Source organism: Pagrus pagrus (assembly GCF_965226575.1).
Source record: "Pagrus pagrus genome assembly, chromosome: 18".
NCBI classification, from domain to species: Eukaryota; Metazoa; Chordata; class Actinopteri; order Spariformes; family Sparidae; genus Pagrus; species Pagrus pagrus.
In genome coordinates, this window is record NC_140202.1 from 26,217,402 (window position 1) to 26,232,762 (window position 15,361).

At 40.8% G+C, this 15,361-nt stretch overlaps 1 protein-coding gene across 1 annotated transcript; it reads left to right on the forward strand.

The window, feature by feature from the left end:
• Positions 1-660: 660 nt before the first annotated feature.
• On the forward strand, positions 661-9,952 carry LOC311274492 (uncharacterized protein). The gene is made up of 4 exons (XM_084382196.1): positions 661-870; positions 5,491-5,569; positions 7,127-7,301; positions 8,856-9,952. The coding sequence occupies exons 1-4, from the start codon at positions 665-667 to the stop codon at positions 8,939-8,941; spliced, it is 546 nt and encodes a 181-aa protein (XP_084238322.1). The 5' UTR covers positions 661-664; the 3' UTR covers positions 8,942-9,952.
• Positions 9,953-15,361: the final 5,409 nt, after the last annotated feature.

Here is a 15,361-nt window from a genome sequence, read left to right on the forward strand (position 1 = left end):
TGTGTCTCTAAATTCACGTTTATAAAATATAAGAAGTTACCTGACGAGCTCAGCTAACTGCTAACAAGATTAGCTCATTTAAAATCTTTAACGGCTGCCTCTGATCAGGTGCTGCCTTCAAGGTGCGACCAGCTCCTCGTAATTTCCAGCTTCAACGTTAATCGATTTATGGGTCGTACTTGGTCGGGAAATTAAAGTTTTTTGATGGTTCGTAATAATAATAATAACAATAAAAAATTGTATATAAATATGTAATATATATAATATGACTGTGTACATCCCTATTCTAAAATTTGTTCAATAGACTAAAGGCCAAAAGTATGTGGACAGGAAACACAGAAAGTCTTAAAATAGGCAAACTACTATAGATGAACAGTTTATTGGGCCTTTGTATTAAAAGTGTTGTTAGATTTGTGGTTATTTGGGATATTGTTTTTGTAAAAACAGATGGCAGCGAGAGGCACAAAACAGAGCTAACTATTTGTTTTAATTATTATGTCATACTGAAGCATTAAAATAAGTTAGGTGTCTTCACTAAAACTGAAAGTACACAAAATGCCTGCATGTGCAAGGGTGTCCACACATCGCACCATCTTCGCTACTGATGTTTCCGACTGTCCTTGAAGGCAGCAGCGGCTCCACTGCGCAGCCTCCGAGCACTTTAATGCGAGCGGCAACTTCACTGGGAGCCTCGCGCGCCCCGCCGCCTGTCGCCCACAACAGCCCGCATCATCATCATCATCATCATCACCACCATCATCACCATCATCATCATCAGCAGCAGCAGCAGCAGCATCAGCATCAGTGTGATGAAGCAGCGGAGGACGGAGACCTTCCTGCTCTGAGCCACTGGATCACACACACACACAGGTACGGAGCTTTTTTTTATTTATTCTTTAATTTTTTATTTATTCTTTAATTATCTTTTATTAAAAAACACTCTGGAAACAATCACATGAACGTTTCTGCATCTAAAAAAAACATCTGAACTAGCAGCTGATTTTATCCATTTTTGTAAAAGTAACTAACTGATTAGTTTAAAGGATTCAAACTGTTTTGGATGTTTTTAGGAGAATTGATAAAAAAAATCTGCTTCACCTTGTTGGGTTTTCTGCACTGCTGGTGCTCAGTGTGTGGGATTGTGGGCAGAAAAGCACTGATCAAGCCTGTGTGGTGTGTTCAAGTGTAGGTGTAGCAGAAGCTGTGTGTTCTTTACACTGCTATTTAAATCTATTAATAGTTCCTGCTACCTGCAGTTAAACTGGCTACCTGTTGTGTGACGCTCCAGAATCATTCACAATCAATTAAACTGTGTGCTGTAAATGTGTAAAATGCATGTAAGTAAGTTTACGTGCCATTAAAACATCAATCCAGTGCATCTGGAGTCAAAAATAGAACAGGAAACTGCATAAATCTTATTAAACTGCTACTTAAAGCAAAGCAGAGGAGCATTTCATGGCTGCATGGTAAGAAAAGGGGAATATTTCTTTATTTCTTCGTGTCCTTGGGCTGTTAAAACTTACAGAGGGACCTGCGTTTGAGGAGGTGGTGTTGCTGCTGGCTCTGATTTAGTAGCAGAAATGGGAAAAAAATGTTTGAAGTGCAGCTGGGGCGATAAGAGGAGAGAGAGCGGAGCGGCCGTTCTGGCAAAAAAAAGAAATCCCATCAATATCCTGTATCTGTAAAATAAATAAAAAATGAATAGTGGGATATAAAAATGATTGTTGAGGAGCCCGGCGCTGCCTCTTTAACTGGACAGCCTGCACCGTGATGGATCTCATGATGGACAGAGGAGAGGAGGAATTTTAATCCGTGAGGTCACACCAGATGCACATCCTCCGTCCGAAAAAGCAAAGATGAGACGAGTGTCTGCAGGGAGAATTATTTTCTGGAGGTTTTTGGGGTGTGGAAATCAGATTTTTTTATAAAGACTAGTAGGTGGAAGCATCTGGCTTCAAACTCAAGTCGGAGATGCTGCAGAACATCAAGGTGCTCCTGTGGGTTTTGGCTCGTACAGTTGATTTTTTTTTTTTTTTTTTAGAGGAACAACTAACAAGTTATTCATTATCAGTTCACCTGCCAAGAAAATATTGGTTTATAAAATCAGGAAATGCTGAAAAATAGCTGTTGAAATGTCCTGAAACTCAACAAGATGTCCTCAAATGTTAGTCCAGAAGATATAAAGATTATAATCAGGAAGAGAAAAGAAGCAAATCCTCACAATTAAGTAAGAATTTGGCTAAAACCAACTTTTTATAGCGCGTACCACCTCAGGAAATACACGCTACACGTATGACTACTATGACTGACATCGAGTCGTATCTGCTCGCTGTTAGCTCGTAATCAATCATGGATTACGTTAGCGTGAACTTGATTGTGTAGCGGCCCGAATCAAAACTATCACAGGAAAGACGAACATTATTTTAAATTTACATTTCAAGTTTTTCCATTCGATAGTGCAGTTTTTATTTTCAAACATATGTTTTTGGGACGTATCACTAGAGGGACATTTGATTCGTTGTTATTTAGTAAAAAACTCAAATATTTGCTGGCTGCAGTTTGTAAAAAAAATCAAGATTGCTGCTTGCAAGAAGAAGACAGCCAGGAGGTTAACATCGAAGTAAATCAGGCATTAATTAAAGGTCCAGTGTGTAGGATTTATGTCTTTGAAGCCAGTTTTCGTAGTGGCCAACCCGCGTAATTACATCGTCATGTTACGCACTGCGGTCCTAAAAGACTTTTTTCCGTAAGCTTACAATGTGAAAGAGGTGGCTGTAAGACGGCACATCATATTTTTTTTTTAAGTCTTGAAGAGCCGCACGATTAAATTAATTTTCTCGCCATTCAAGTTAGTCGAGCGCTAACCGGGAGTTAGGAGTAGGAATGAACGGGGCTCCGCCTCCAACGCTGCGTCCATGAGGGTCCACCATGTTTCTACGGTAGCTGAGAACGGACAAACCAAGCACAGATTGGGTCGGGCCTTTCGAGTTTTTTGTATTTTTAGCAGCCACCGTAGAGGAGATTGAGACGAGGGGTGTTCAGTTGGTTGCGACCTGCATCCTCACCATTAGAGTCACTCTTCCTTCGCCACCATCCAATCTCCTCCCAGCTGTTCGATAGTAACTGTTTGTGGTTGTGTCCCGGCGAAGTAACACCTGAAAACTTCTCGCCAACTCGCGTAACTTTTCCACAAAGTGTTCGGCCAACTTGTTGTTGATTTTCAGAAAATACCGACAAAATGAAAGCTCGGACAGAAGGCTTCGTTCTTTTCTGTTTCTTAGTTTACATGAAAACTTCGAATGCAGTGCACCTTTAATATCTGTTTCTGAGTTTATAATCAATTTCTGTTGTTCTTGTTGAAAAATATTGATTCATTTCCTTCAATCAAGCAACAATAAGCATGAAATCTTCACTCCACTAGTATTTTATTTTAACACATTAAAAAGACAAAGATCCAAAATGACTGCAGGCTAAAAATGCAATCTTTCCTGCCAAGAATTTTTGCCCTCTGCTCAGTTCAGCTCAACAATTTGATTTATTAAATTATTTTTTTGCCATTCAAGATGCCTTAATTCGAACCACCAGTCGAAACACTTGCTGGCTCATCTTCAGCCAGTTAAAGATTGTAAAGTATCTTAACATTTCAGGTCTCTGTTGAGGCGGAAGTGAAGCGGCTTCCTGCAGAGATAAACACACGGATAACCTCGTTCAGACCTAATGGCTCAAATAAGAAATGATTATTCAACTGGAGAGAAAAAATAGAAGCCTGTCAGAAGCGTCACGCCTGGCATCAACATTTAAATCCTTGTGTCTGTTACGCTTCACGTCCTCGCAGAATGAAAGCACTTCTCTGAAACGAGACCAAACTGGCATCGTGTGCAGGCCTCTTCAGTTTCTACCTCCAGAAGAAAAAAAAAAAAACCCTGGACACAAGACCGGCTGGAAGTGACCGCACAGATTCATCTCTAGAGGAACAATGCGAGCCTCTGATGAAGAATAAAGGCGGTATTGTCTCAGCGCTGCGACGATGGACGGGCAGGAGGCGATTCCAGGTTTCACAAGAGGAGTCTCACAGCAGCGCGGCCCCGTCCTGACGGCGGTAATTGCTGCGTAACGGCACACATGAATACCCCCCCAAATCAGCTCTCGGCCTCGTGCGCTCAGCCAAAGTGCACTACTCAGACAATCAGAGGCATACAATCTCAATCGCCCGTCCCCATGGCAACAGCAACTGCCGGTGTGATTGTATGGAAAGTGGTGTTTCTGATAACTTGTCACATGTAAAGACTGCCTTTCACCAGCGAGCAGGAGACTGATACTGTTGGCTGGGTTTTAAAGAGACAATGCAGAGTAGCAGTCAAACATTATTCTGCTTTCTGTGATGAAGGACGTCATGATGTTCAGCATCTCTAGCATCCTATATTAAGACATGGGTCATCACATCAGATAGAGGTGCAACACGTAAGGTGATAGTTTCTAGAGAGAGCTCTGTTTAGTGTATTAAATCAACAAAATAAACTCACAAAATGTCCAGAAATGAAATAACCTCACTTCTTTTTTCCTTACTAAACAGAAAAATACAACCACACACCTTCTGAATTCAAGTTTTTCTCTTTGTCGATTAATTAATAATTAAGCTAAATTGCCTCATTAACGCATCGTAAAACACTCTCGACATAAACTAAATTAAACTCACAAACTTGGTGGAATAAATCCTCAGTTCACGGAGTGACGTGTGAAAATATTGCGGCCCGCTGCGTCTTGTCACTCCCACAGTCGTAGTCTTGATTAGCGCTGCTGTAAATCACCTCCATACTGTGTCCCTTGATGTCAAACTGACCTCCGTCGTCTTAGAGGCTAACTGATCCACGAGCTAATTAGCTGACAGTAGCTAGCTACATCCAGGGATTGCTAGTAACAGCTGTTGCTGTTACTCTGGTGCTATGCTGCCCCCTTGCTATCTTGCTAGCACTACAGTCCATCAGGGCAACTGTGACACATCATGTTTTAATTTCTCACAACAATTAAACAACTTTTTTTATTCTGAAGTTTAACATCAAAATGGAAAATAAAGACTTTCCCACACCATATTCCTGATAATCTTTCACAATTAAAAGCCTTGCTAAGAACCTGGAGCCCACATTACCCACAATGCAACTGAGTGACATCACTGGAGGTTATTTATCAGATCACATGCAGCTTCCTCTTCCACAAAAGGCTTTATAGTACTTGCCAAGCCCTGTAGACACACTTTAATGTGTAAAATTGGTGGAGTTACCCTTTAACTTTAAAGAAACTGGTACCTGGACGATGAGTGTTTGACAGCTGTGAGGAAAGCAGTTAAGAGAGGACTAAGTAATGAAACCCTGAGTTAATCTATAAACTGTGAGTGACGTCAGATCAGATAAGAGACCCTCAAACATTCAGCGTCACGTCGTTTACAGACAGTTTATTGATTAATGATCATCGGCACGTGCTTTTTCCCTCCAGGATGACCGAGGTGATGAACTCTCTGGAGCCAGGTACGGAGGACTTCAGCGGGGGTGGAGCGGCAGCAGATCAGGGCGCTGTATCCTTCCAGGTGTGCGTGAATGTGTCGGTTCAGTTTTATCGGAGTTGAAATCATACATCGGTGAGTCACAGGAGTGATGAGCAAGAGTAAAATGTGGGATGATGCGACTGAGGTCACCGGCTGGACTCAGTCCTGCTGTGAGTAAATGGTGTGTGTCTATCCAGCTGAGCTGAAAGGACAAGTGTGTGTTATCATCTACAACTGTGTGATTTATCTTTTAATCATAATGTATCATCGTTAAGTGTAAAGACTGATCACGCATGTTGTTTTATATTGCCAGTTAGATGTTTTGTTTGATAAATCCTCCCAGTTTCTTTCTTTGCTGCTGATGTTTTTTCATCTTTTCAGTCTGAAATCTCTGGAAAATTACTTTATTTAGTGAATTAGACCCAAGTGAGGCTGCAACTTACAATTATTTTGATCGATTAGTCGATAAAATGTAAAGAAATTGTGAAAAATGCTCATCACAGTTTCCCAGATTTGCTTATTTTGTCCAACCAACAGTCCAAAACCCAAAGACTCTTCATTTACTGTCATAAATGACAAAGAAAAGCAGCAAATTCAAGTATTTAAGAAGCTGTAACCAGCAAATTTCATATAGTACAAATACTGTGTTACTGTACTTCAGTAGTTTTTCCAGGTGTCTGTACTCAAGTATTTATTTTTCTGACATCTTTTGACTTTCCTCCCGACATCTGAACACAAATATCTGAACTTTCTCCTCCTCACATTTTCAAAACAGGCTCGTTACTTTAGTTCGAATGCATTTGAGGGGAATTATGGATTACTTTTAATTGCTGTCATCGCACGGCGCCTTCCCAACATCACAAGACGGATTTCAGACGCAGCGAGACAAAACAAAGACGTAAACAGACAGAGAGGGAGACTGGAACGGGGAGAAAAGGCGTGTTAGTGTCTCGTATCTGCAGAGATTTTCTTATTTTCTCTCTTTGTTGCTGCTCGGGACGCTTTACCAACCCAAAATGTGGCTATTTGACGTCCTGGGAATGAGACTCAACAATCAACTATCTTTGTGGTGCGTTCAGGAACAGCTGGGACAAATCCTACTGATTCGACCTTTAACTTTAATAGTCTTTGAATTATATTAATATGACGTGAGCTTCAGTTAGCTTTGACCACAAATGTCCTTCAGAGGGAGACTTTTTACTGTGATACTCTGAGTACATTTCAGAGCCTGTACTCTATTACTTCTACTGGAGGAAAGAATATGTTGACTTTTGATACCTCTGCCTCTGCAGTGTCTTTTTCGTTCTTCATACAAAGCTTTTATGTTCCTGTTTTCTCCCCCGTTACTGGACCAACGAGTCCAAGATAAAACAATTCAAATAGAAAATAGAAACGCTGGGATCATATTTGCACATTTGAAGTCAGACATCAAAGCAACAGATCAGTCCAGCTGCTCATCCATCTTCTCACACACATAGTTGTCCTAATCCGATTTACCGCATTGTTGTTCATTCACGTGTTGCGAGTGCTGATGCTCTTCTCATCCCCACAAACCCTTCAGTCGACCTTACATAAGCCTCAAAACAGATCTTCCCAGATACCCATGAAAGGTATCCAAAGTTGACCAAGAGGCTTCCCTCCATCGTGGTCGAGCCGACGGATGGAGCCGACGTGGAGAGCGGCGAGCTCCGCTGGCCGCCGGACGAGCCGGGATCTCCTGACGCCCAAACCAAGAGACAGAGCGCAGAGGGACAAACTGCAGGTGAGCGTGAGGACACTGACAATAGTCATCATGCAAACAATCTCTCTGGACAAGATGAGAAAAAGCATCCACGTCTTTATACCCATGAAAGGTCATTTCCTGTAGCAACTTCCTGTTAGTTCTTCATGCAAATGAAGCAGGTTTCGGTCGGTCTCGGCTGACCGGACGAACGAACAGACGGAGGAAACACTCAGAGACGTGATGATCTTCTCTGGTCTCATATTTTGCACAGAAATGTGATGATCTGCTCCACTGAGCTAAAGCTGATCATTTGGCTCCGAACAGACACACAACTTAGAATAAATGCAATTTTCCACTCAGGCTGAATCATCCGCGGGAACACAGCTTCACCTGAACCCTGCGTGGATGTGCAGCTGTCTGCCTCTGGCCGCCTCTTTCCATTGACTTTATTAGCATTCGTGCTGCCTCTGAGTGCCACTTGACGTTGTAACTGAACAGCAGCGTTCACCACATCTGATGTAGAAAATCGGGGGTTTGTGACCGACTGAGCTGTTAGAGAACATTATTCAAACTGAGTTCAAACATCTGTGCTTTACTTTGAAGTGGACGTATGTATTTTATCCTCTATTGAGCCTGATTGAATTATTGATCTGCTGTTTTGAGCATGAGAACATTTTCTCTCCTGCTGATTTTTTTTACACGTTAACGTTTAAAAGTTGTCATTCATGCACATTTTTAAACGAGCAATATGTCAGAAGGAGCAGCCTATCACCAGAGTAACCGCTAACTGCCTCTAACTGCAGCCACTGCTCGCTAGTTAGCTCTGGTAGGCGTGCAGCTAGTGGTCCAGACTTGGAGCTTTAGACTGGAATGAGATGGGGCTAACTGGTTAGCATGCTAACATCTCTGCAACACAATAAATATACGTTATAACTGTTTATTTCTTCACATGCAGTTGATGATTCAAAGTTCATATTGATAACATTTTATGGAGACGAGAACAGCTTGTCCTTAAAAACATTATTATGATTGGGAATTAGTAATTTTAAAATGTTTGTCGGGCCCAAAATGATTTTTTTTAAGAATTCAGACAACGAAATTAAAAGGGCTTCGCAATAAGGTGCACAAAAACACACAACAAACTACAAAATGCAGGCAACCCAGCACAAAAATACATATATATGTTTATATTGCATGTGCACATGAGTGGCAAAAACTGGCAACTACTTGAGGGATCAGATGATTCGAACAACAGCGGTGTTGTGACGTGAATGCAGTCGACTGTTTGCTATCAGTAACACCTTTAAGCTATTTATTTTGAATGTTTCTAACTAAAGTCTTACATATTGCCCCAATAAAATGAATCTAAATTGCTGCCTTAGATCTCACTCTTCCTCCGTGAAACCGTGAATTATACATGTGTATATGTGCACTATTTTCATTTTAAACCCGTGATAAAAAGCCCCTCATCCCACAGGCTAAAGTTAAATCTGGTAAATTGCTGTCTCATCCCTATTTATACCATTTCGGGCTCGCACTCAAACACTTCAGGGGGACTAATCTGCTAATTCTTCCTGGTTTTTTTTTTTCCAGATGAGGAGCAGTCGAATGTCGGCCAGGATGAAGAGGATGAAGAGGATGAAGAGGCTTCAGGTGCGGAGATGCAGGACTCCAACTGAGCAAAACTCTCCTCCCTGCGTAATCCACTGTTACTGTGAGTGAGTCCAGACTTGGATGAATGAGTGAAAAGAGTCCAGCACGATGCATTGATAGGAAGATTACAGCGAAAAGACAGATTCCCAAACCCCAGCTGACGGGCTTGGAGCCAGAAACCCGCTGTCACCTTCTTAAATAGACGCACAGAAGGTGTTTATTTTTCTTTTCGTGTGCTCGTTTTCGCTCATTAAGGACAGTTGACGATTGAAGGGACCAAGCCGCCATCTTGAACCTTGTTTTTTTCCAGCTTGTTTTTCCTTAAGAACAAATAAGACTTTAACTGTTGGCAGCTTTTAATGTCCAGAACTTAAAGTACAGAAGCTTAATCTCCACTTTAAGTATCTAATGTAACTGATTTTCTCATATATAGATTTTTCCCTCTCTGGCTCCAAGCCCTCGCCGTCCAGATTCCCACACATCTGACATCTGGACAGATGTTTCTAAATGCTGTCTTAAGTATTTAGCTCATGTGTGCCATACTACTACTACTTCTACTACTACTACTACTACTACTAATGGTAGCTACTGTATTTTGTGCACAGTTTTTACATTAACTCTAGATGTAAATGACATCACTGTATGTTAAGTGCTGACTGCTGTAGTTTTGGTGATCTTTGGTCTCACTTTGTAACAAATAGCTACGATGTTTTAACGAGCAGTATTTGATTGGGAAAGCCTTCATCGCTTGAATCGATGTTATTACGATACATTCTTTAAAAATAATATATTATAATGTGTCTTCATACAGTAGGTGTTAAAGGGAATGTAATCGTTGTTGTTTTACTTCAGATGTTGGAGCAATATGTTCACGGGAATTTAAAAAGGCGGTTCCATTTTGTTACAGACTTACAGAAGTGAGAATAAAACCCAGTATATTTTAGATGTGTGTGGCTTGTCACAGACATGATATTTTTTAAAATACTGGAAGCCTAAATTATTGCACAAGTAATAAATCTTTTGAAAATGTTCTTTAATTTATTTATTTCCTGTGGTTTGTTCTGGTTGAAGAGAAGATTAGGTTTACTCCGGTCGAGGATCTGACGCCGCGATAAGCTCTTGGAAAGAAGCTCAACTAAATGACTGAATCATTTAAACCAGTTTATTCCATTATTGCATTACTGAGGTGCATGTAAACACACGTCAAATCAGATTATTATCAATCAGATTATTGTGGTGGTTTTTATTTGAGTCAACTAGTGGAAAGAAAATGTCAAAAAATGCACATTTAGGTGTTTATTTTGCCAGATTTCTGTTCTGGACACAACTCGATGCATGGATTAAAAAAATCTAACTATTTCCAGGAAAACGTTTCCCCTCGTGTAATGAAATCTGCTCTGTGTGGTCGCAGCCCTGCAGGATTTTATTTCAGTGAAGGGCGTTCAGGTTTGTTTCCTCTCCTCTGAGCTGGAGGATGCACCGTGAATCCAAACTCCGGTCTTATTTTAGGCTCCGATTTATGTGTCTTGCCTCATAGTTATTCAAGGAAAGTAAACCAAACAGCTGCTGTCCCGACTGCTGCGTCTCACGTCACAGCCAGAGAGGACAGGAAACATTTCCATGGCATCGCTGTCAGTCTAAATATTTTTATTCACCGTTTTTATTGCATGCAGTTGTTTAAATGTGCAGCCCGTCATTAGGAAGCTATGATCTCTAATTTAATTCATTAATCTACTTTAAGGGGAGACAAGTTAAGTGGTAAGTAAGAGATAATAAATCATCTAATCTATAACATGTCAAAAAATGACCAAAACACTAAATAATCTTCAAATTACTTACTTTATCTGACCAACATGTATGAATGTTAAATGAGGAACTTCACTCATGAAGGAGCACAGGAAACATTTTGTATTTTAAGGCAATAAAAGACTTAAACTATGAACTAGTTCAGCTCAGTTTTTGGTCTAAATGGACGGTTTGCTGTCACTCTTAATGGAGGGAGGAGTTATTTTTCATAATATTTGGTAATTCTGCCATTTTTAGCAATGTGTCACATTTATTTATGTGTCACTATAACTATAATGATGACAGTGGCGAATGATTGTTGGGATCACTTTCAGAGCGATAGAAACACTGACAACAACTCGTTAAACGCTTATATAACATATATTAGGCTGCAAATTACACATCCTGATATTGACTCATACGAAAATAGGAATAAAAGTTGTCTTCAACAGACGGCAACTCTCGTAACAAAGTGTTGAAGAAAGTCATGACCCCAAAGCCTTCTGGTTATCAGTGTGGACGCTCACATCGTTGTGATCATGGCTCCTGTTATATCGTTATATCGCCTGATGCAAGATTGTTTTTAACACTATTCTGCATACAACTCAGTTTGCTTAATATGTTTGTAATATTTTCCTATTTATTTATGATTATCATGAAACAACTTTTGAGTTTTGTGACAGAACTTCAGAGATAATCGCTGTACTTTTAATCGCTCTTCAGACTTTAATGTTGCATTGATCAAAGGTTTCTTTTAATGCGTTCAGAGCCAGAACTCCTCCGTTAAACTCGCGCTAATAGACTCATATTTTGGCACCGTTATCAAGCTACGTGCCGAAACAATTAACTGATTGGTCGACGGCAATTTAAATGCCATTCAAGAAGAGAAACGGCAGATATTCAGTCGTGAGGAAATTGTTGTTTTCGGACTGTTGAACAAACGAAAACCAGCGATTTAAAGATGTCACCTTTAGTTTTTAGGAAATTGTGGTGGCATTTTTACCCGTTTAGTTTTTTTGTTGTTGTTTTTGACATTTTAGAGACTAAATTAATAATCAGTCATTTAATTCAAGAGCTTCTAGTTCAACATGCCTTTTTGAAAACTTTATAAGAGCTGTGTAATTGCATATAAATATGCAAAACATGAGTGTTTGTGGTTTAAAGTCTTCAGTCTGTTTGTGTTTCTTCGTCTTGCATAAACACACTCAGACCAACAGACAACAAGCGCCGCTCACCCACCTACACTCTGAGAGCTTGTTGAGGCTGATATACTGCTAAAGGTCAGTTTGGTGTCTTGATCCAGACAGCGAGATGGATGGCGAGATCTCCATCTTATTTCTTACATGCCTCGTTCGCTCTGCGGATCTGACCTTTGAGATGACATCCCTGTGAAGAGCACTTCATCGGAGCAAGCGGGGTCACTCCTGGGAAAATGAAGGGCTGCGGGGAGCGAGGCTGCGAGGGGGAAAATATACAGTGTCAATTATCTCTCAAATGTCACAAGCTGTTTTTCAGAGGCACGAGGACTCATCTCTCCTCTTAAGGATGGCTCGCACACACACACACACACACACACACACACACACACACACACACAGAAACACACACTGTGTCTGGCTCCTATTTTACAGATAATTCTCACACAGGTGGAAGCTTTTAACATTTGCCGCTGCAATCAGTAAAACATCCCCACAGATCTGTACAACGAGATCCACTGATGCTGCGCTTACATACCAACACGTATCTGTTCTGAATATTAAGATCACATATATTAAATTATGCAGCCCGACAGGTATATTGGTTGTATTGGCCGATCACAGATACATCGGTATATCGGCGTATATGCCGTCCGATATGCACCGAGGTGAGAAGGTTTTCTTTTTTTTTTTTACAGAACATGATGCAGAAAAAGATGCTCGGGATGATTAATAATTATTAAAGTCCCAGTAGGTTTACTGTTTCAGTATTTTGGAAGTAAAGTTTATTCTTTTTTCTTCATTTTTTAATTCTTTCCACTTTTCTCCTTTCTTTTCTCACCTTTTAACCTTTCCGTCCTTGTTTTTTTCCTCGTCCTTACAAGTCTTCATTCCTTCCTTCTCGGCATGAAAATCCCCAAAACTGGTGACACAAAGTAAAAAACTTCACTCGACCACTCAACTCGATTTTACTGCTTTGAATCTCCAAAACAAATTCAACATTTTGCACGGACATTAACCGGCTCACTCTCAATTTATTTCTCTCGTCTGGCTGCTCTCCTGTTTCATTTTGTCGAATTCATTCATGTTCGATTCGGAACAAAGACCGGTCGGGCGATGCCTGCGGCCACTTGTAAATCTGTGTATTTAAAAGTACCTTTTAACACAGCCATTAGAGCCGCTGAGTGTTGTGAGGGAGTTGTGTTTTGATGATGTCAAAGTGTGCTGTGCCAGGACTTTCATCTCCCACTCCTGCTGGCTTCAAACGGGTCTTTCAAATGAGTCCGTGATAGGCCGAGGTAAAGCTCACCCGCCCCTCCGCCTGCAGCCCGACACTGTCCTCTCTCAGCTCACTGTGACTAAATAAGAGTTTTACTACGGCTGTGATGTCAAACTTATCCCTGACGAAACAAGATGCTGCCTACATCAGAAAAAATATATCTAAACATTAAGTTGAATCTACTTAAACGACGCCAGTGGCTTCTGGCCCAAAGTTGGCTGCATCATTTGTGGGTAAAGACACACTTCAAGTTATAATAGTAATAGTGATATATTTTATTTATAGTGTTTGTCAAAGTTGAAGGTGAAATGAAATTATAATGAAAAGATTTGAGCAAGTATATATTATAAATGTACAATTTAATGAGAGAGATCAAGAAATCAGTGAGACGTTCATGTTTGTATGCTAAGTATGAAGCTAAAGTCAGCTACCAATCAGTTTAGCTTAGCAAGACTGGCAACAACAGTGTCTCTGGGCTTGTTAGGTAGAGCGAAAAGGCCGGGCTGCCCCGCTGCTGCTCCACCACCCCACCTGTCTGCTCTACTGAACAAGCCCAGAGACACTGGGGCTGCAACAGACAGTCGTGGTGGTGTGTTTACCGGGGAAACTACGCCCCACGCTCCTTGACATTGACATGTCAGATATTTTACATGTCATTGCAGTGGTTGTCTGGTGTTACTACAATTTAAAAAAGGGAAGTTACTCTAACACTAAACTGGTTGCTAACACGAAGAACCTGAACAAGCTAGCAGCCGTTACCTTTTCTTTTGCAGTGTTCTAGCTATTTCAATGGCTCCCCACCTGCAAAACAAGTTTACCCCAACAATGTTCTGCAGGGGCACCCCAGCTAAATCCTGGGTTTAGCCCCACGCAAGACGATTGTGATCGGTTCAAAGAAATCCTAAATGTTTATCCCCCTTTACCAGAATTATTCGGCTATTTCTCGATCGCCCGTTTCTAATGTTCAAGGTTCATTTAATTGTCAATCTACAACACAGATCAGCATGAGGACTGAAGCTGCTTTGTAGTCTGGTGGTACGGCAGCGGATACTTCTGTACCTCTTGTCAGGGTGAACAGACTGTGGCTGGGGTGGGTGTTGTCTTTTAGTATCCTTTGGGCTCTGTGCAGACGTCTCACTTCACTGATATCACTGATGTTCTGGGTGGTTTCAATCAACGCTTCTCTTGAAAAATATCATGTCTATATACCCAGGTAGCTGATTTGTGGCTCGTGATTGGTTATGTAACTTTACGCAAGTCAGACAACGCTACTCTCATGCTGTATGTTTAGAGACTTGAAATGTTGCTTTGAATCAAGCAAAGTGTTTCCAAACAGGTCCAAAGGTATAAACTCATTATGCAGAACTGATGCTGAGAATGTGCCACGCGACATAAGCGGAAAGGAGATTTCTTGAAAGACCGAAGTGATGAAACACAGCATGAATCTGATGAAACACTTCAGCGCGCACCGACCAAATTAAAGAGCAGTGAGATGCAGTGTGTTTGATTGTATGAAGAGCACTTACTGTATGGACGGCAGCCAGCGAGGAGCTCCGTCTCCTCCGAGGCCGCTCAGCCTTCGAGTTGGACGCCCACGCAACACCTCCATGTGAGACTCATCATGGCTGCCCAGCACGGCGCTGTGACTGGAAGTGTTCGGAGGAAAGCTAACGTAAACATTTATCTGCCAACTTGTTGCTGCTGTTTTAATTGTTTGTGCAGTTCAGATGGAGTCCTCCATCTTGTGGTTCATTTCCTCATAATCATAAGAAAGTATACTTGTCTTTAATATCTTTGAAAGAGTTAGATGGTGTATGTCCTTCCTATCTGTAAATGTTCCTCCTTGTTCCTCAAGGTTTATTCAACAAGCGTAAATGTAATGTGATTTCTTTATTCTGTTAAACTCCAACTGAACTTAAACTGTGTGTTTTATTCTGCGACAACAGGAAAAAAAACTGAAGTGAAACTAATTTTCTCTTTTCAGCACAGAAGGGAACACTTCACATTTCAGTTTCATGACTCATGTTTGCACTACGCTGCCGTTTCTCTGTCGACAAAGACAGATAAGTCTAATCGACATTTTAACTTCAAAAATGTTAACTAAAAGTACTGATTTTGCTGAATAATATATAATGTGTGGCTAATTTTATATTATTTATATATATTATCATTTTATATACTGCTAG